This window comes from Canis lupus, chromosome 9, assembly GCF_003254725.2.
Source record: "Canis lupus dingo isolate Sandy chromosome 9, ASM325472v2, whole genome shotgun sequence".
In the NCBI taxonomy this organism is placed as follows: Eukaryota; Metazoa; Chordata; class Mammalia; order Carnivora; family Canidae; genus Canis; species Canis lupus.
In genome coordinates this window covers 45,601,783-45,622,385 of record NC_064251.1, presented here as the reverse complement: position 1 = coordinate 45,622,385, position 20,603 = coordinate 45,601,783, and the positions used below count along the sequence as shown (strand labels likewise).

Here is a 20,603-nt window from a genome sequence, read left to right as displayed (position 1 = left end):
AATACATTCACAGGGTTGTACAACCATCATTACTATCTAATTATAGACAATTTCATCATGCCAAAAAAAAACCTTGTACCCATTAGCAGTCACTTCCATTTCCCCCCAACCACTAACCTATCATCTATTTCTATGAATTTACATATTCTGAACATTTCATAAAATAGGGTTTTGGGTGACTGGCTTCTATTACTTAGCATATTTCCAAGTTTCATTTATGTTGTAAAACTCATCAGGACTTCACTGCTTTTCATGTTGAATAATATTCAATTGTATGGGTATACTACATTTTATTTATCCAATCATCAGTCGATGGATATTTGGGTTGTTTCTATTTTTAAGTTATTATGAATAATGCTACTATGAATATTCATGTACAAGTTTACACGTAGACATATGTTTTCAGTTCTTTTTGGTATTTACACTTTCACTCTTACTCACATTGCCCTAGTTGGACATTGTGATTATTTTTAATCTTGACCTCTCATCCTATTCATCTGATCAATTCCTGCTAAATTATATGAAGGTGTGTAAGCCCAAACACTATAGGAGAATGAGGCTATTGTGCTGCAGCTAAATACATAGCAAGGAAAAGATAAGAGAATGTCTTATAAACGTACATGAAAGAGTTTATTTAATTTTAGGGAAGAACAGGACTAAAAATTTCCAGTTCGTTAGTGTTTAATTTTTCTGAATGACAAAGAGTATGTTACCAAACTCCCAGTGAGAGGGATAAATATAAAACACATGTGAGAGATAAATATAAAACACTTGAAGAACTAAGTGAAGGCAGAGGAGAGAGGAGGGCGAGAGGGACAAGGGGAGAGAGAGATAGGGAGGAGGGAGAGAGAAGACAGTGGGGAAGGAGTATGGGGGAGGGGAAGAGTGGGAGAGAAAAGGGGGAAATAGCCAGGAAATTGGCTTAAAAAGCAATGAGAAAAGATCTTTATTATTTTCTGCCCTAAAAGCGGTAATAGATACCTGTTTTAAAATACCTAAGACTATAAACAGGTAACATTCCACCAAGATTTTCAAATGCTCTCAACAGGAATTAATTCTGGAATATCAAGTTGCTATTACCTCCATGCAGGTTTGCTGACAGTACAAATGGATAGGACTTCATCCAGCTCATTACAGCAATAGTTTCTGGTTGGGTAGGATCTGTGATCTGAAAGAACTGGTCTGGGAAATTTCGGTTCAGGTCAAAGTTGTTGCTGTTGTTTCTGCCAATTACACTCACTGAATCTCCTGTATGAGAAAGTATTCAAATTTAAGCCATATTTCACTTACATTTTAATCAAACACACTGCTCTTAACTCAAAGGTAAATGTGAACACATCAGTCTTCACTATGATTAATTATCACACTATGATTAAAACATACATTTTTGGGGGCAGCCCGGGTGGCTTGGCAGTTTAGCACCACCTTCAGCCCAGGGCCTGATCCTGGAGGCCTGGGATCGAGTCCCATGTCGGGCTCCTTGCATTGAGCTTGCTTCTCCCTCTGCTTGTGTCTCTGCCTCTCTCTCTCTCTCTCTCTCTCTCTCTCTCTCTCTGTGTGTGTGTCTCTCATGAATAAATAAAATCTTTAAAAAAAATGCATTTTTTGGTATTGTACATTAAAGAAGTGTTTCTCTTCCAGATCTTTTGAACAGAAAGGTAAAACCATTATTCTTTCATTTCTGTCCTCTGTTCAGACTTTGAGGGGAAAAAAATCCAACTACATAAATTATACTAAAACATTGCTCAAAACAAAAGTATTGCTCAATTGTCAATAATTCATATACAATGATGTGATTACTATGTTCAGTGGACATGACTGATCAGAGGGAGGTTCTATTGAACTGGTATACATGTTAATTAAAATATTGTAAAGAGATAGACCAAATGAAAAGAAGAAAATTGTGACATGCTTACATTAAAGTAATCACAAAAAGGTAGTCAAGGACATGGTTGGAAGTTTAACCTGAAGGAGAAGAAAGGGTTGAATTTAAATTTACTCCCTTTTAATAAGTAATGTGAATCCTATTATATCACTATGATGAGAAAAATTTGCAAGTGAATGAGAAACATCTACTGGAGGGTTCACTATTAGAACAGTTTTATCTCTCAGAAAGGTCTCAAAAGAGGAATATGGAGGGATTTGTGAGGTTGACAAAGAATAAAGTCCTTAGCGAAATGAACTGAATTAAAAAAATGGATTAACCTGGTCATTCATTGGTTGGTTTTCTCAGTGTTCAGTCAGTGAGAGTCATGTGGCTGCATGTTCACATGGTTGGTACCTACTCTACTCACTGGTATGATTGCCTGGAAGGAACCACAGGTTGGGAAGAGAGATTCTCACACTCCTAGTGTTAAGCATAAAGTAGCCCCAGTAAGCAAGTGGCCATGCACCCTGCTCTGACTATACCGCCCAGGAGAGATGAGCCAGAGGAATGGAAAGTCAGTAACTCAGCAGGTTTAGAATATGCATGGGGAATACAACTGGGAGTCAAAATAGAGTCACTGGCTTCAAAAGAGATTTGGTTTGAGTTTTCACCTATGGGATAGTGTTCCCAATACAATAATTTTTTTTTTTAAAGATCCAGGTTCCTTTATTTTTTAAATTATTATTATTTTTTATGATAGTCACACACAGAGAGAGAGAGAGAGAGGCAGAGACACAGGCAGAGGGAGAAACAGGCTCCATGCACGGGGAGCCCGACGTGGGATTCGATCCCGGGTCTCCAGGATCACGCCCTGGGCCAAAGGCAGGCGCCAAACCGCTGCGCCACCCAGGGATCCCTCAATACAATAATTTAACAAAAATTATGTTATAGTGCTCGCTTCGGCAGCACATATACAAAAATTATGTTACACTGTAATTTTTAAAAATAATTAAATAAATTTATTTTATTAAGTTATTATTAATCAAAGAATTAAGTTACCTAAAATTATTCCATTTTTTAAAAAAAGATTTTATTTAATTATTCATGACAGACACAGAGAGAGAGAGGGGCAGAGTCATAGGCAGAGGGAGAAGCAGGCTCCATGCAGGGAGCCCAATGCAGGACTCAATACTGGGACTCCAGGATCATGCCCTAAGCCGAAGGCAGACGCTCAACCGCTGAGCCACCCAGGCGTCCCTATAATTATTCTTAAAATGGAAAAATGTATCAAAAATTTGTATTATATTTTAGGCAATAAGAGCCATTACCACAGTGAAGAACTCCATTAAATATAAAATTGATATCATAATTGTTGAATGAACTAGCCTATCTTAAAAGAATACAAAAGCGGGGATCCCTGGGTGGCGCAGCGGTTTGGCGCCTGCCTTTGGCCCGGGGCACGAACCTGGAGACCCGGGATCGAGTCCCACATCGGGCTCCCGGTTCATGGAGCCTGCTTCTCCCTCTGCCTGTGTCTCTGCCTCTCTGTCTCTCTCTGTGTGACTATCATGAATAAATAAGTAAAATCTTAAAAAAAAAAAAAAAAAGAATACAAAAGCCAGAACAAAATAAATTATAAGACAAAATAAGAAGAAATTCCAAGGAAATAACTAGTTCAAATTCTACTCCCAAAAAATCCTTATGATAATCAAAAAAGTTAAGCATTAATAGACAGCTATTCTTTACCTTCCTGGGCCTTTTCATATCCATCAGGATTCATGGATGGCATAAGGTGAATTCTAGTGCTGCGAACCAAATCTGTTACTTCAGGGTCTGTTCCAAAATTCTTACAAAGGTATTCAATGAGGTTCAATAATAGTTCTCGTCCAACCACTTCATTTCCATGCATATTTCCAATGTACTTAAATTCTGGTTCACCTGAAAATAAGATAATTACATAGAAGAGTTTTTTCCTTTTTATTTTATCACAGACTCTATTTTTTTCCCCAAAATATGTAAGGCCCTGAACCAAAAATTTTAGAAAAGACATACTTTGGCAAAAGAAGCAGGAAAAAGTATCTTATAAAGCAGCTTCCTTACTAAGATATACATCTGAGCAGGCTCAAAGCATATACACACATGCACATGCCATATAATATGAAAATAAAAATATTATCAGCAGAAAAAAATATAATCTATCCAGTATATTAAATACTGTGCCAGATATGGATTATGAAATGGATTTTTTCCTTTTCTTGCAAAAGATTGGTTACATTTTCTTTGTTCCAGTTATACCTACTATAAGTTATCCTTCTAGATGAAACACAGAACTATGGTACATAGCTCTGAGAGGCATTACTGAAATTATGTATAAGACCACACCAATTACCTGGTTCATGGACACCTGGATTATCAGATATCTCCATTACATAAAGTTCTCTTGACTCTACTGATTTTCCCAGTGAATAAAGCCGGGTGATGTTGGGATATTCATTGGCAAACCTTCTCAAGAATATTTCCATATCAGGGAAATGGTGGTGGTGAAAGTCCTTTGGTTGAATTGGTTGTTGGAAGGGTTGTGTTCCAGGAAGATTACTAAGCAGAGCAACTGTGCTAGCAGTTACTACCATCTCAGTTGTGTCAGGGATTACCGAAGCCACAGTCGGCCGAAGGGAAAAATTCACCTTTGTGGCTGGTCCTTCTTTCACTATTATATTATTAATAGTCAGTGGCATATACCTGAAAAAAATTTTTTTTGTAAAAGTAGGTGGCTTGGAGTTAAATTCAAACACACAATGCTTTAACATTATAAAAGCACAACAGGTTTTTCATTCTCTTATACTTAGTGGTCTATCAAAACTCAAACTGAAAAAAGGTAAATGGGTAAATTCAAGTCTTTTAGAATATGATCTCAGAGAATCCCAGGTTAATAAGTCTTTAAAGAACTATTTCTCTTACCCTCTTCTCAATTCCACACATTAGAATGCTTACCAAAAATTACATGCAAAGGAGAGAATAATATGAAAGACTGTAACCATTACTACATTACTCAAAGAAGGGATAAATCATCCAATTCTTTGCAATACCTTATCAAACTGACATTCCAACTAGTTTCCCAAATAGTAAAGTTCAAACTAAATGAAACATTTTCAATTAAATCCTTAGCAAACTGAGCTTCCAGAAAAGTGTCCAGGGGAGGTAAGAAACCATTCATTTCATATATTAGAAAGCTGATGATAATACAGCTCTTTAAAATGTCTTTCCCAGGGCAGCCCGGGTGGCTCAGCGGTTTAGTGCCGTCTTCAGCACAGGGCGTGATCCTGGAGACCCAGGATGGAGTCTCACATCAAGCTCCCTGCATGGAGTCTGCTTCTCCCTCTACCTGTGTCTCTGCATCTGTGTGTGTGTGTGTATCTCTCATGAATAAATAAGATCTTAAAATGTCTTTCCCTGGGACACCTGTGTGGCTCAGTGGATGAGTGTCTGCCTTCGGCTGAGGGGGTGTAATACCGGAGTCCGTCCCGGGATTAAGTCCTGCATTGGACTCCCTCCTGGGAGCCCACTTCTCCCTCTGCCTATGTCTCTGCCTCTCTCTCTCTGTGTCTCTTGTGAATAAATAAAATTTTTAAAAATATGAAATAAATAAAATAAAATGTCTTTCCCAGAGCTCCAAGTTTCTTCTACTCTGGTACTCAATTAGCTTTAAGGTAATGCTTTACACAGCTGATTGTCTTTTTAAGCTTTTAAAACTATCCTTCCTGACACTTTTACAATTATGCTTCATATCCAGTTATACTGTTAGAGTATGTGACAAAAGACTCCACAATACTATTTTCTCACTATAAAGGAGGGAAAAATCAGAAAACAAGGAAAAATAAAAGCCAGATACAGTAAATAACATTTCTTAGACTGTATTTCTCTCTTAGCTATAAACAGAAGCTTGATATTTTTAAAGTCTAAATTCTTACCCAGTTAAAACAGCTGTAATGTTGTAAGTTCCAGGAACAAGTAATCTGTGGAAATCACCAAATCTACCTGTTGTGATATTATGATTAATACCAGCCACTGAGATGGTTGCGTTCTCTAAGCCAGATCCCGTCACTGAATCTTTAACAAATCCTTTAACTCCAATATGGACCTAAAAAAAACAAGAATCAAAGTAGGCTGCTCAAAGACAATTTGGAAGGCAAGAGAAAACAACCTCTCTGCACTGATGCTAGAATTTCTTTAAAAAATAAGGTTACTTTTCTATTTCTCTGAAATATTTTTCAATGCCTCCAAGTGAAAATAAAATATAGACAATATGAAATTCTTAAATTTAAGTCATATGTGTCTGACATCTAGGCCAGTAATATGCTTTTGAAATTCCTTCTCCTCCAACGTAGGCTTCTAATTTTTTCAACAAGGAATAGTTTTTCATTAAGTAATAATTTCTGGTATATTCAATAATATATTACCCTGCTCAATATTTAAATTAAACTGATGTCCATGACTGATATAGTAGTAAAGGCTCTCTAGCAAATATGATCACACGACATTGTAAGAACCTGACAGTAAAGGTTTGGCTAATTATTTTAGCCTATAAATGCGTTCTAAGATAATCAGAGAAAGCCCTCCAGAGGAAAAGAACTGTTAAAGATTGCTACTCATATGCAAATAAATTTCTCCCTTATGTCATTCATTATTTCTATACCCCAACCTTCCAGTCTGCTACTTTTACCTTTTCAATCAATGTGATCAAAGACTCACGATTGTTCTCCCATTCTTGTCGAAGCTGTGAAGCAGGTGGGTACTTGCAACAAGACAGTTCTAATGTAATCTCAAAACAGTTGGCCCATACATAATTGTAATCTTGCATACCACCTGTAACATAAAGGAAAAAATAAGTTTACTCTCAGAATTCTACCCTCAAAAAGACCAAAAAAATTAAATCAGCCACCTCTACATCTATAAATTTTCTTTTCATAAAATTGTTTGAAGTTGGGGAATATTCTTAGATTATAGAGGACACTAAGGAAGGTTAAAAGAATATACACTGAAAAGGAATATACATAAAGGAAATAAATTTGACTGACAGGATGAACAGTTATGAAGAGCACAAACATATCAATTAATAACAACAGTAATAATGATAACAGCTCTACATTTGGGTGTTTACCATATGCCAGACCTGTTCTATGAGCTTTAAGAGTATTAACATTTAATCTTTACAAGTGTATAAGGTAGGTATTATTATTTCACCCATTTTACAAATGTAAGATGTAGGATACAGAGAGGTTAAGATTTTTAACAGCATGCATGAAAAGTACACATGATCTTAAAGTTGTGAAGAATGTTCACGCCAAAGCACTATTAAGTGCCTACTTTTCTAACTGTATTCCCCTTTATCAAGAAGGTGGCAAGAAAAAAAGAAAGGCCAAATCTAGGGTGATGCAGCTACATAAATCAGGGAGGGAGGTGGAAAAACACAACAAATCCTTTCAAAATGTGTTCAGTGGAAGAGAGAAGTAAAAGGGGGAGTAAGAATATCTACAGCCAACTACCTTCACCACTTCTATACACATAGAAGCCTACACACTCATTATGTAGAAAGTTTATTATAACCTTATCGTTTCTGTCACTTGATTTTTTTTAATAGACTTTATTTTTTAGGGCAATTTTAGGTTCACAGCAAAACTGAGCAGAAGGTACAAAGATTTTCCTTTACCCCCTGCCCCTATACAAGCATGAGCTACCTCATCAACATTTGCAACAGAGTGGTACATTTATTAAAACTGATGATCCTACATTGTTGACATATCCTTACCACCCAAAGTTCATAAATTACATTAGGATTCACTCTTATTATTATATATTCTATGGGTTTTGACACATGTATAATGACATGTTTCTACCATTACTGTATCATCTAGAGTAGTTTTACTGCCCTAAAAATCCATTGTGCCCCACCTATTAACCCCCTCCTACTCCCTAACCTTTGGTAACCATTTATCTTTTTACTATTTCCATATGGCTTTGCCTTTTCCAGAATGTCATTTAGTTGGAATCATACAGTATATAACCTTTTCAGATTGGTTTCTTTCATTTAGTAATAGGTATTTAAAGTTCCTCTATGTCTTTTCATGACTTGATAGTTTTCTTTTTAGTGCTAAATGATATGCCATTGTCTGGATGTACCAGTTTATTTTACCCATTCACCTACTGAAGGATGTGTTGGTTGCTTCCAAATTTTGACAATTATGAATTAAGTCACCATAAACATCCGTTTGCAGATTTTTGTGTGAACGTAAGTTTTCAACTCCTTTGAGTAAACACCAACGAGCATAGTTGCTAGATCATATAGTAAGAATATGTTCAGTTTTTTTAGAAAACACCAAACTGTAAAAAAAAAAAAAAAGAAAAAAGAAAACACCAAACTGTTTTCCAAAGTGGTTTGTAGCATTTTGCATTCCACTACCACCAATGAAAGAGTTTCTATTGCTTCACATCTTCATCAGCATTTGTTGTCAGTGTTCTGGATTTTGGCCATTCTGGTACGAGTGTAGTAGTAACTTGTTGCTTTAATTTGCATTTTCCTGATGACATGAAATATGGGACATCTTTCATGTTTTGGTTTTTTAAGATTTTATTTATTTATTCATATGAGACGCACAGAGAGAGGCAGAGACATGGGCAGAGGGAGAAGCAAGCTCGCCAAGGGGAGCCCAATGCAGGACTTGATTCCAGGACCTGGGGATCACAATCTGAGCCAAAGGCAGACACAACCACTGAGCCACCCAGATGCCCCATCTTTTCATGTTTTTTTTTAAAGATTTTATTTATTGAGAGACAAAGAGAGAAAAAGAGAGAGAGAGTGCATGAGCAGGGGGAAAGGCAAAGGGAGAGGGATAGCAGACTCCCCACTGAGTAGGGAGCCCTTTGCAGGGCTCAGTACAGGACACTGGATCATGACCTGAGCCAAAGGCAGCTGCTTAACTGACTGAGCCATCACAGCGCCCACATCCTTTCATGTTTATTTGCCACCTGTATAACTCTTTTTATTTAAAGATTTTATTAATTTGAGAGAAATAGAATAAGCGAGCAAGCAGGTAGGGGGAGAAGCAGAGGGAGAGGGACAAGTAGACTCTGTGCTGAGCACAGAGCCCAATGCAGGGCTCAGTCCCACAACTCTTAGATCAAGATGTGTGCCCAAATCAAAAGTCAGACAGTTAACTGAGACACCCAGGCATCCTTGCCACCTATCTAACTTCTTTGGTAAGGTGTCTGTTTTTTGCCCACTTTTTAATCAAGTTTTTTTTTCTTATTGTTGAGTTTTAAGAATTCTTCATGTATTTTAGATAACAGTCCTTTATCAGATGTGGTTTCTTCCCTTTGGGGGCAGAATAATATTCCATTGTATGTGTATACCATGTTTTCTTTATCCAAATGTCAATGGACCTTTAAGTTGTCTCTTGGCAATTGTTAAATAATACTGCAGTGAAGATGGATGTGCAAATATCTTTTCAAGATCCTGCTTCAATTTTTTTGTATAGGTACTCAGAAGCAGGATTACTGAATCATACGATAATTCTATTTCTAACTTTTTGAGGAAGTTCCATACTGTTTTCTATAGTGGCTGCACTATTTTTATATTCCCGCCAACCATGCAAAGGGTTCCAAATTCTCCACATCTTTACTATTTTGTTTTTTTGGTATTTATTTTTTATAATGACCATCTCAAAGGAGTGTAAGGTGATGAGTCATTGAGGTTATGATCTGCTTTTCCCAATTAGTGATAATGAGCATCTTTTCATATGCTTATTGGCCATTTGTATATTTTCTTTGAAGAAATGCCTATTCATATCCTTTGCCCATTCTTTAATCAGATTATTTGTGGGTTTTCTTTTTTGAATTGCAGTTCTTTATATATTCTAAATATTAAACCATTATCAGATATATGGTTCTCAAATATTTTCCATAGGCTGCTTTTTCTTATACTGTTGATCGCTTTCCTTGCTGCACAGGACATTGGAGGGTTTTGAACAGGGATATGATATGATCTAAGCCACTTTTTTTTTTTTTTGAAGTAGGCTCTCCACTCAGTGTGGAGCCTAATGCAGGGCTTGAACTCATGACCCTGAGGATCAAGACCTAAGCTGAGATCAAGAGTTGGACACGACCAACTGAGCCACTCAAGTGCCCCATGAATTGCTTTTTAAAAAGATCATTTTGACTGCTGTGTGGAAAATGACTGGGGTCAGGGAGCAAAGGGGAAGCAGAGTGAAGAATTAGAGAAGAAAAGGATGGTAACTAGGTTGGTAGTAGACATGAAGCAGACAGATTTGGATATAGAAAGGACTTGTTTATACAGAATCAAGGATGACTCCTAGATTTTTGGTGAGAGGAAACTAGGGAGATAGTGGTGCCATAACTATCTGAAAGGATAAGAACAAAGGAAAAAGCTATGACATCTCTAAGCTCTGTCCTTGGTCCTCTTCTCTTACTTATTCCCTTCATGTCTCATGTAGTCCCATGGTTTAAATATTATCTATAGGCTGACAACTCTCAAATTTCTATCTCTAGCCTATATCTCTTTCCCAGACTCCAGACTTGTACAACCAATTGCCTATTCAACATCTCTACTTGGATATCACAATCTTAACATATATTCATCGTCTCTAAACCTGCTCTACCTGCAGTCTCTCCTATCAGGGCTAATGGCACTTCCATCCCTCCAGTTGCTCAGGCCAAAAGCCTTTGGAGTCACATTCCAATCTAAAGCATTAGAAAATCATTCTAGCTCTAAATTCAAAATCCAGAAACCAAAGATTTCTGCTCACCTCCATGGCTGCTGCCCTTGTACAAGCGACCATCCTCTCTGCCTGGATTTCTTCAATCACTCTTTATGGGTCTCCCTGTACCTGCCCTAGCCCTTCTATCAACAGAGATGTCAGATTAATTCTGTTAAAATGTAAGTCAGATGTTACTTTTCTGTACAATGACTCCCTTTTTCATTCTGACTAAAAGCCAGTTTTTATAGTCGTCAAAGGCCTTACATGACTTGTCTTCTACCATTTTCCTTTGCCCTTTAACGTCCTTTCATACTCTCCCATCACTGGCTCTGCATCTGCCACAACGACTTCCCTGCAGTTCACTGGATATACTAGCTATCTCCTGACTTTGGGTCTTTGCTCTAGCTATTCCCTTTGCCTGGTATGCTCTTCTTCCAGATATCCCTGCTTGATTCATTCCCTCACCTCTAGCTTTTTGTTCCAATTTCAACTTGACTTCCCCCATTTAAGTTGCTCCTCTCCTCAGCACTGTCCCCAAGCCCATCCCACCAACACTCATAATTCTGCTCACCGTTCTGTACTTTTTCTTTTTTCTACAGTACTTAACAATTTACCTATTAAGTTTATTATTTACTGCCTATTTCTCTCTACTAGATTATAAGCAACACAGAGCAGAAATATTTGTTGCACCCACTGATGGATATTCCAAGCACTAGAGCAGTATCTGGCACACAGTAGTCCTTCAGTAAATATTTGATGAAGGAATAAAACTAGGCAATTAGGGGATCCCTGGGTGGCACAGCGGTTTGGCGCCTGCCTTTGGCCCAGGGCGCAATCCTGGAGACCCAGGATCGAGTCCCATGTCGGGCTCCCGGTGTATGGAGCCTGCTTCTCCCTCTGCCTGTGTCTCTGCCTCTCTCTCTCTCTCTGTGTGTGTGACTATCATAAATTTAAAAAACAAATAAAAAAAAAAACTAGGCAATTAAAATTTGTTTTGAATGTATTAAATTTGAGATGCCCCTTGAACATCTATGTAAGGATGTCAAATAGAGGTTGTCTTCCAGAATATATGCAAGTTTATAACCATTACAAGCCCAGTAACTTGGTCTTAAGCCTTTTTTTTGAAGGCAAGGTATCCATCTTTTGGCTTTCTCTTATTGTCCAGCATCTTGGCACTCACTTTGGGTCTGGTATCTATGATCATCTTTGGTTAACTCTCACTTGTATGTACACATGTGAAATACACATAGTAGTTATCATATATAATATTTTATTTCTTTTAAAGATTTTATTTATTTGAGAAAGGGAAGGAGAAAGAGAGAGCATGAGTAAGGGGGAGGGACAGAGGGAGAAGCCAACTCCCTGATGAGCAGGGAGCCTGATGTGGGGCTCCATCTCAGGACCCTAAGATTATGACCTGAGTTGAAGGCAGATGCTTAACCAACAGAGCCACCCAGACACCCCATACATATTTATTAACTTTTTCCAATTTTGTACTATATTGGTCATAATACAATGGTCATTATGTTTAAGATATTATACTAAGATTATAAGATTTATAAATAAGAGACATACCTTCACTCATAGTCTAGTTTTGGTGAGGAAGCAGAACACAGAATACATAAAAATTACAATTTCAGAGCAATGCGAGTGTGGATTAATATGTTTTTTGCATATGTAAAATGTAATAGCTGTTTTAAATTGCAAACATGGCCAACTCATATTTTAATTATGCCGAAGGCAGTGAAGTAGACTACTTACAACACTATAATCACCTGGCTTGAGTCTTGGCATCTTTTGTCTGTCCCTTAATTGTCTTCAGTAGCAATTTAAGAAACGCTAGCCAAGAGCAACAAGAAGACCAAGTTTACAGTAATATGTTGAAGTATTATCTAATCAGCTTTTTAGACTTAGCTTTAATAGTACTGTAACTAGTCAGTGCCAATTAATGACACACAGAAATATATTCCCAGGGTAAGAGTGGAGAGGAAGAATAGAAGTCTTTGAAAAAGAAGACTTCAAGAGAAGAAATTACAGGGGCACCTGGGTGGCACGATTGGTGAAGGGTCTGCCTTCAGCTCAGGTCATGATCTCAGAGTCCTGGGATCCAGCCCCACATCAGGCTCCCTGCTCATCAGGAAGTCTGCTTCTTCTTCTCCTTTTACTCCTCCCCCCTGCTTATGCTTTCTCTCTCAAATAAATAAATAAAATATTTTTAAAAAGACCAAGAGAGAAGTTACATTTAGTGGCCTCTAGTCCCATAGATCACATAGTGTTGCAATTTTTTTTTTATCATATAACTACAGACAATCTAAAACTAAATGTCAGATTCATGGAGACAAAACTCTTTTCGTAGGTCCTATAGATTTGAGGAAGTATTACAGTGAATAGTGTACCTAACTGTAACACATCTTTGTGGAATCAATTGTAGCCTCACAGTATAGAATCTAGGAGAAATACAAAATATTAATTGAATCTTGGCATACGCTCTCCAAGTTTTCCTGTGATAAGACCCTATTTAACAGAAAGCCATGTAAATATTGGAAATAAAAGGATGATCACACTACATAGAAACAATACAAAAACTAATTCCTTTCCCATATTTCAGCAATAATCAGAAAGCATAACAGAAAAAAAGATCTCAGCAACAAAACCCACAACACACATAAGATTAAATATAATAAAATGGGGATCCCTGGGTGGCACAGCGGTTTGGCGCCTGCCTTTGGCCCAGGGCGCGATCCTGGAGACCCGGGATCGAATCCCATATCGGGCTCCCGGTGCATGGAGCCTGCTTCTCCCTCTGCCTGTGTCTCTGCCTCTCTCTCTCTCTGTGACTATCATAAAAAAAAAAAAATAAATAAAATAAAATAAAATAAAATAAAATAAAATAAAATAAAATAAAATAAAATAAAATAAAAATAAATATAATAAAATGTATAATACTAAGTAACATAAAATTTTAATGAGGGATGTAGATTTCATGCTTCTAGATAGGAGGCTTATAAAAATATCAAATTTCCTTGAAATTAATTTATAAATACTACACAGAAAAATAGATTTTTATTCCAAGTGGACAAAATGATCTAAAATTTAGAAAAACAAATGGATGAGAATATCCAAGACAACATTAAAAAATAAGAATGACAATAGGGACTTGCATTGCTACATATTAAAATGTCTTAAAACTGTACTTACTAAGGCAGTACAGTTAAGATCAAAATAAACAGACCAATAGAACAAAGCAGAAAGCACAGTAACAAAAACATTTGCAATAACAAAATGATTAAAGATACATTTAAAACCGATGGGTAATGAATTAGTCAGTAATTATTACATGAACAACTGGTTAACCATGTGACAAAAAATAGAGGGGAGGTTTATTTCATATCATACCAAATAAGTGCTTAAATCCATATGGAATGATGTAACAATGGGATCGTAAACAAAACTGGAAGCCAACAGAAATATTTTCATAGTCTCAGGATGAGAACCTTTCCGAGTATGACAACAAAATAGTACAAAAGCATAAAAGGAAAAAAATGATGGATTTAACTGGTAACAATTGCAAAATATTGGTTAATCAAAAAACAATCTTAAAAATAGTTTTAAAAAAGAGACAAAAAAAACCTCATAAAATAAGGGAATTTAGAACATTCCTGAGTAATAATTCAAAAACTATGTGTATGAAATCTTCAAAACAGGTATGACCCTAACATAGAAATTTCTTTTTCAGGAATTTATTCCAAGATAATAGCTACAAGGATGAGAATTATAGTGTTTAAATTGAAAGAGAATAAAACTGGAAACAACCTGAATGTCCAAAAATGGTGGGTCAGTATATAAATTATTATATAAAATAAGCTACTATGCAACTATTTAAGGTGTTGTGGACATATATTTATGGGCATGGTATTTACCATATAACAAACAAGATTACAAAACAGCATATAAAGATAAATCTTATTTCATGATACTTAAATTTTATTCTTCTTTGAAACATACAGTTTCTCAAAAACTATACTCAAATTATCCTCAAAACAATACTCCCCTATACTCAAGTATGAGTTAACTGATCAATCAAAACAATTTTGACAATCTCTCTAATCAACATACTGCTATATAGTGTTTTTTTTAATCAGGTTTATTGAGTCATATAGTTTATATACTGTAAAAGTCATCCCTTTTAAGTACATAGTGCAATGTGTACATTCATATAAGCCCCACCACAATCAAGATGCATAACATTTATAACATCCCAGGAAGTTCCCTTCCCCCCAGCTCCCAGGCTCTGGGCAACCACTAATCTAATTTCTTTGCCTATATTTTTGCCTTCTCCAGAATGTCATATAAATGAAATCATGTAGTGTGAAGCCTTTTGTATGAGGCTACTTTCATTCAGCACAATGCTTTTGAGGTTCATTCATATTGTTGCATATATAAATTCTACTTTTTTTTTTAAAGATTTTATTTATTTATTCGTGACAGACACAGGGGGGCGGGGGGGAGACAGGCAGAGACACAGGCAGAGGCAGAAGCAGGCTCCATGCAAGGAGCCTGACATGGGACCCGACACGCCCTGGGCTGAAGGCGGAGCTAAAACGCTGAGCCACTGGGGCTGTCCTAAGTTGTACTTTTTATTACTATGTATCCCCTCGCATGGATATAGTACAATTTATTTATCCATTCACATTCGATGGGTATTTGAGTTGTTTTCAGTTTGGTGATTATAAATAGAGCTGCACAGAGATCTTAGTGTGGGTATATATTTTCATGGTTTTTTTTGGATAAATATCTAGGAGTGGCATGGCTGAGTCATACAGTAAAAGTTTAACTTTATAAGAAACTGTCAAACTGCTTTCCAAAGTGGCTTACCATTTCACATTCCTACCAGCAGTACATGAATGTCCCAGTTGCCCTGCATCCTCACCTAACAAACTGCTCAAGCAACTGTTCGGACTTTTTAACTGGAAGTATTCTAGTAGGTGTGTAGTGGGGTCTCACTGTAGTTTTAATTTGTATTTCCCTGACCACAGATAATACTGCACATCCCTTCATGTCTTTATTTATCATCTATATTAGGAGACCTTGGAGACTAGGGACTATTGGTGATATCTTAGAGAGGAAGGACCTTAAGAAAGGGATCCCATAAAGTTGTCTATGAACTCCTGGGTTCAATCTTGAACTGCACATGTGTGGGTATGATCCTAAACAACATACCAAAAGCACGGAGAACTGAATTACAAAACAGATCACCGCCTAGCTCCCAGACTGGTCCTTAGGAGATGAGTACATAGAACAGATCTGAACAGAATCACAAAAGTTTTGAAAATTGATATTGCAATCACAGCCCACAGGAGGCAAGTCAAAACTTAAAATGGAGCCTAACTGGGTCATTCATTGCTAAAACAAAAAAAGAAATTATCATCTTTATAGAATTTAAACAAGACTCAGATCTCATAAGATCTAAAATTTCCAGTCTATAACTCAACATTATTTTACATTCAAAGAACCAGGAAAATGTCAAACACTTGAAAGGAAAAAATAATGATGAGATACCAACTCCAAGGTGACCTAGATGTTGGAATTATCACACTAACCTTAAAGCAGTTATTTTAGCCGTACTACAAGGAAGTAGGATGAACCATTCTTGAAATAAAAAACAGAAGATATAAAGAAGAACAAAGAGGAAATTTCAGAACTGAAAAATATAATGACCAAAAATTTAAAATTTACTGGATGAATTCAACAGAAGAATGGAATCGACAAAGGGAAAGAATGAGTTAAGTTATAGACAGACAGGTAGAAATTACCTAATGTGAACAACAGAGAAGAAAAAGAATAATTTTAGGGACAAAGGTCTACCCATGGGTCTGACATTCTTGTCACTGGAATCTGAGGGCAGAAAAAGGGCACAATGGAAGAAGAAGGAGGAGGAGGAGGAGGAGAAGAAGAAGAAGAGGAAGAAGAAGAAGAAGAAGAGGAGGAGGAGGAGGAGGAGGAGAAAGAAGAAGTAGTAGTAGTAGTAGTAATGATGGCTATTAACTCCCCAAATTTGGCAAAAGACATAAACTTCGATTTCAAGAAACTCAGTAAATCCCAAACAGGATAAATTAAAAAAAAAAAAAAGAAAAAAAAAGAAAGCCTAGATACTTCATAACCAAACTTCTAAAAACCAAAGACAAAGGAAAAAGTCTTGAAAGCAGTAAGAGGAAAATGATATGCTCATATGGGGAACAACAGTCCAAATGACTGAATTTCTTCATTGAAAGCCATGGAGGCCCGAAGGCAAGAGCACAGAACATTTAAAAGGAAAAAAACCTGTCAACCCAATACCTAGAGTTTTATAACCAGTGAAAAAGGCAAAAATGGACATTCTCAGTGAAGAAAAACTAAAGAATCCATCACAAACCAACTTGCTTTAAAAGAAATGCTAAAGAGTGCTGGGAAAATTGGACATCCACATGCAGAAGAATGAAACTAGACCACTCTCTTTCACCATACACAAAGATAAACTCAAAATGGATGAAAGATCTAAATGTGAGACAAGATTCCATCAAAATCCTAGAGAAGAACACAGGCAACACCCTTTTTGAACTCGGCCATAGTAACTTCTTGCAAGATACATCCACGAAGGCAAAAGAAACAAAAGCAAAAATGAACTATTGGGACTTCATCAAGATAAGAAGCTTTTGCACAGCAAAGGATACAGTCAACAAAACTCAAAGACAACCTACAGAATGGGAGAAGATATTGGCAAATGACATATCAGATAAAGGGCTAGTTTCCAAGATCTATAAAGAACTTATTAAACTCAACACCAAAGAAACAAACAATCCAATCATGAAATGGGCAAAAGACATGAACAGAAATCTCACAGAGGAAGACATAGACATGGCCAACATGCATATGAGAAAATGCTCTGCATCACTTGCTATCAGGGAAATGCAAATCAAAACTACAATGAGATACCACCTCACACCAGTGAGAATGGGGAAAATTAACAAGGCAGGAAACAACAAATGTTGGAGAGGATGCGGAGAAAAGGGAACCCTCTTACACTGTTGGTGGGAATGTGAACTGGTGCAGCCACTCTGGAAAACTGTGTGGAGGTTCCTCAAACAGTTAAAAATAGACCTGCCCTACGACCCAGCAATTGCACTGTTGGGGATTTACCCCAAAGATACAAATGCAATGAAACGCCGGGACACCTGCACCCCGATGTTTCTAGCAGCAATGGCCACGATAGCCAAACTGTGGAAGGAGCCTCGGTGTCCAACGAAAGATGAATGGATAAAGAAGATGTGGTTTATGTATACAATGGAATATTACTCAGCTATTAGAAATGACAAATACCCACCATTTGCTTCAACGTGGATGGAACTGGAGGGTATTATGCTGAGTGAAATAAGTCAGTCGGAGAAGGACAAACATTATATGTTCTCATTCATTTGGGGAATATAAATAATAGTGAAAGGGAAAAGAAGGGAAGGGGGAAGAAATGTGTGGGAAATATCAGAAAGGGAGACAGAACGTAAAGACTGCTAACTCTGGGAAACAAACTAGGGGTGGTAGAAGGGGAGGAGGGCGGGGGGTGGGAGTGAATGGGTGACGGGCACTGGGTGTTATTCTGTATGTTAGTAAATTGAACACCAATAAAAAAAATAATAATAAAAAAAAAAAAAAAAAAAAAGAAATGCTAAAGAAACTTATTCAGGTAAAAAAGAAATGATACCAGAGAGAAACTTGGAACCTCTAGAATGAAAGAACAACAGAAATGGTAAATATCTAGGTAAATATAATAAACTATTTTTTTCCTCTTAAGTTCTTTAAAATATGTATGACAATTGAAAACAAAAATCCTAACATTGGTGAGGTTTTCAATGAATATACACATAACCAAATAAAGTGGTGGAGGGTACAATGTGGTGGTTAAGATTTGTGCATTCCTCCTGAAGTCGTAAAATATCAACCCTATGTAGAACTATGAAAAGTTAAGTGTGACCCAGCAATTGCACTAATGGGTATTTACCCCAAAGATACAGATGTAGTGAAACGCCGGGGCATCTGCACCCCAATGTTCATAGCAGCAACATCCTCAATAACCAAACTATGGAAGGAGCCACAATGTCCTTCCACAAATGAATGGATAAAGAAGATGCGGTATATATACCGGTGTATAGATACACACACACACACACACACACACTGGAATATTACTTAGCCATCAGAAAGGATAAATACCTACCATTTACATAGACATGGATGGAACTGGAGGGTATTAGCTGAGTGAAATAAGTCAGAGAAGGACAATCATCATATGGTTTCAGTCATATGGGGAATATAAGAAATAGTGAAAGGGATTATAAGGGAAAGGAGGGGAACTGAGTGAGAAAAATTAGAGAAGGAAACAAACCATGAGAGACTCCTAACTCTGGGAAACAAACAAAGGTTGTGGAAGGGGAGGTGGGCGGAGGGGTTGGGGTAACTGGGTGACAGGCACTGAGGAGGGCACTTGATGGGAGAGCACTGGATTTTATATTATATGTTGGCAAATCGAACTTCAATAAAAACAAATGGAAAAGAAAAAAAGTTAAGTGTGTAAATTGTAACTCCTAGAGCAACCACCAAAATAAACTATACAAAGGAGATATAGTAAAAAACACAGAGATAAAATAGGAAACATTTAAACAATCCTGTAGAAGACAAGAAAGAGGAAGCCGCAGAATAAACACCAGAGGGAATAAAGAGGAAAATAATTTAAAAAGTAGACTTAAATCCAAACATATCAATAATTATATCCAGTGTAAATGGTATAAACATACCGACTAAAAGACAAATTGTCAAATGAATTTAAAAACAAGAGCCAGGGACACCTGGGTGACTCAGTGGTTGAGCATCAGCCTTCAGCTCAGGTCATAATCGGGAGTCCTGGGATCAAGTTCTGCATGGGGCTCCCTGCAGGTAGCCTGCTTCTCCCTCTGCCTGTGTCTCTTCCTCTCTCTGTGCCTCTCATGAATAAATAAATAAAATCTTTTTAAAAAATTAAAATAAATAAAATATTTTTTAAAAACACACACAAAAAAACCCCACAAGAGCCAATTCCATGTTGTCTATAAGAAACTCACTTAAAATGTAATGGCATAGGTAAGTTAAAAGTAAAAGAATGGAAAAAGACATACTACGCAAACATAGAACAAAAGGAAAATGGAGGGGCTATAGTAGTATAGTAGTATCAGCTAAAGTAGATTTCAGAACAAGGAACAGTGCCAGAGATAAAGAGGATATTACATAATGATAAAAGGATCAATTGACCAAGAAAACATTACAATTCAACTCCACCATCAACTAGATCTAAATGACATTTATAGCACATCCCACCCAACAACAGTAGCATACACATTCTTTTTCAAGTATAAATGTAATATTCATCAAGACAGACAATATCCTGGGTTATAAAACAGACTTAACAAATGTAAAAGAACTGAAATCATACAAGGTATATTCTTTGATATGATGGAATTACACAGAAATTAGTATTAGAGGGCTACATATAGGATATCCTTTTTAAAAATTTATTTGAGAGAGAGAGAGAGAGAGAGAGACCGTGCACAAGCATGGGGAGTGGCAGGCAGGCAAAGGGAGAAGGAGAAGCAGACTCCTCCTTGAGCAGGAAGCCCAATGTGGGACTCAATCCCAAGATCCCCGGGATCAAGATAGGAGCTGAAGGCAGCCGCTCAACCAACTGAGCCACCCAGGTGCCCAAGAATCCTTTTTTTTTTTTTTTTAAGATTTTATTTATTTATTCATGAGAGACACACAGAGAAAGGCAGAGACACAGGCAGAGGGAGACACAGGCTCCCCACGGGGAGCTGGAAGTAGAACTCTGTCCCAGGACCATAGGATCATGACCTGAGCCAAAGGCAAGCGCTCAACCACTGAACCACCCAGGCGTCCCAGGATAT

The 20,603-nt window shown here is 37.1% G+C and overlaps 1 protein-coding gene across 1 annotated transcript in view; it reads right to left on the bottom strand.

Moving 5' to 3' along the window:
* Window positions 1-20,603, bottom strand: part of CPD (carboxypeptidase D) — an 81,958-nt gene that overhangs the window by 40,981 nt on the left and 20,374 nt on the right. Inside the window, exons 3-7 of the mRNA XM_025476228.3 lie at window positions 6,588-6,730; window positions 5,836-6,005; window positions 4,257-4,606; window positions 3,614-3,805; window positions 1,081-1,248 (exon numbers count right to left, since the gene is read on the bottom strand). Coding sequence (XP_025332013.1) covers window positions 1,081-1,248; window positions 3,614-3,805; window positions 4,257-4,606; window positions 5,836-6,005; window positions 6,588-6,730 — 1,023 coding nt within the window. The remainder of the gene's footprint in view (window positions 1-1,080; window positions 1,249-3,613; window positions 3,806-4,256; window positions 4,607-5,835; window positions 6,006-6,587; window positions 6,731-20,603) is intronic.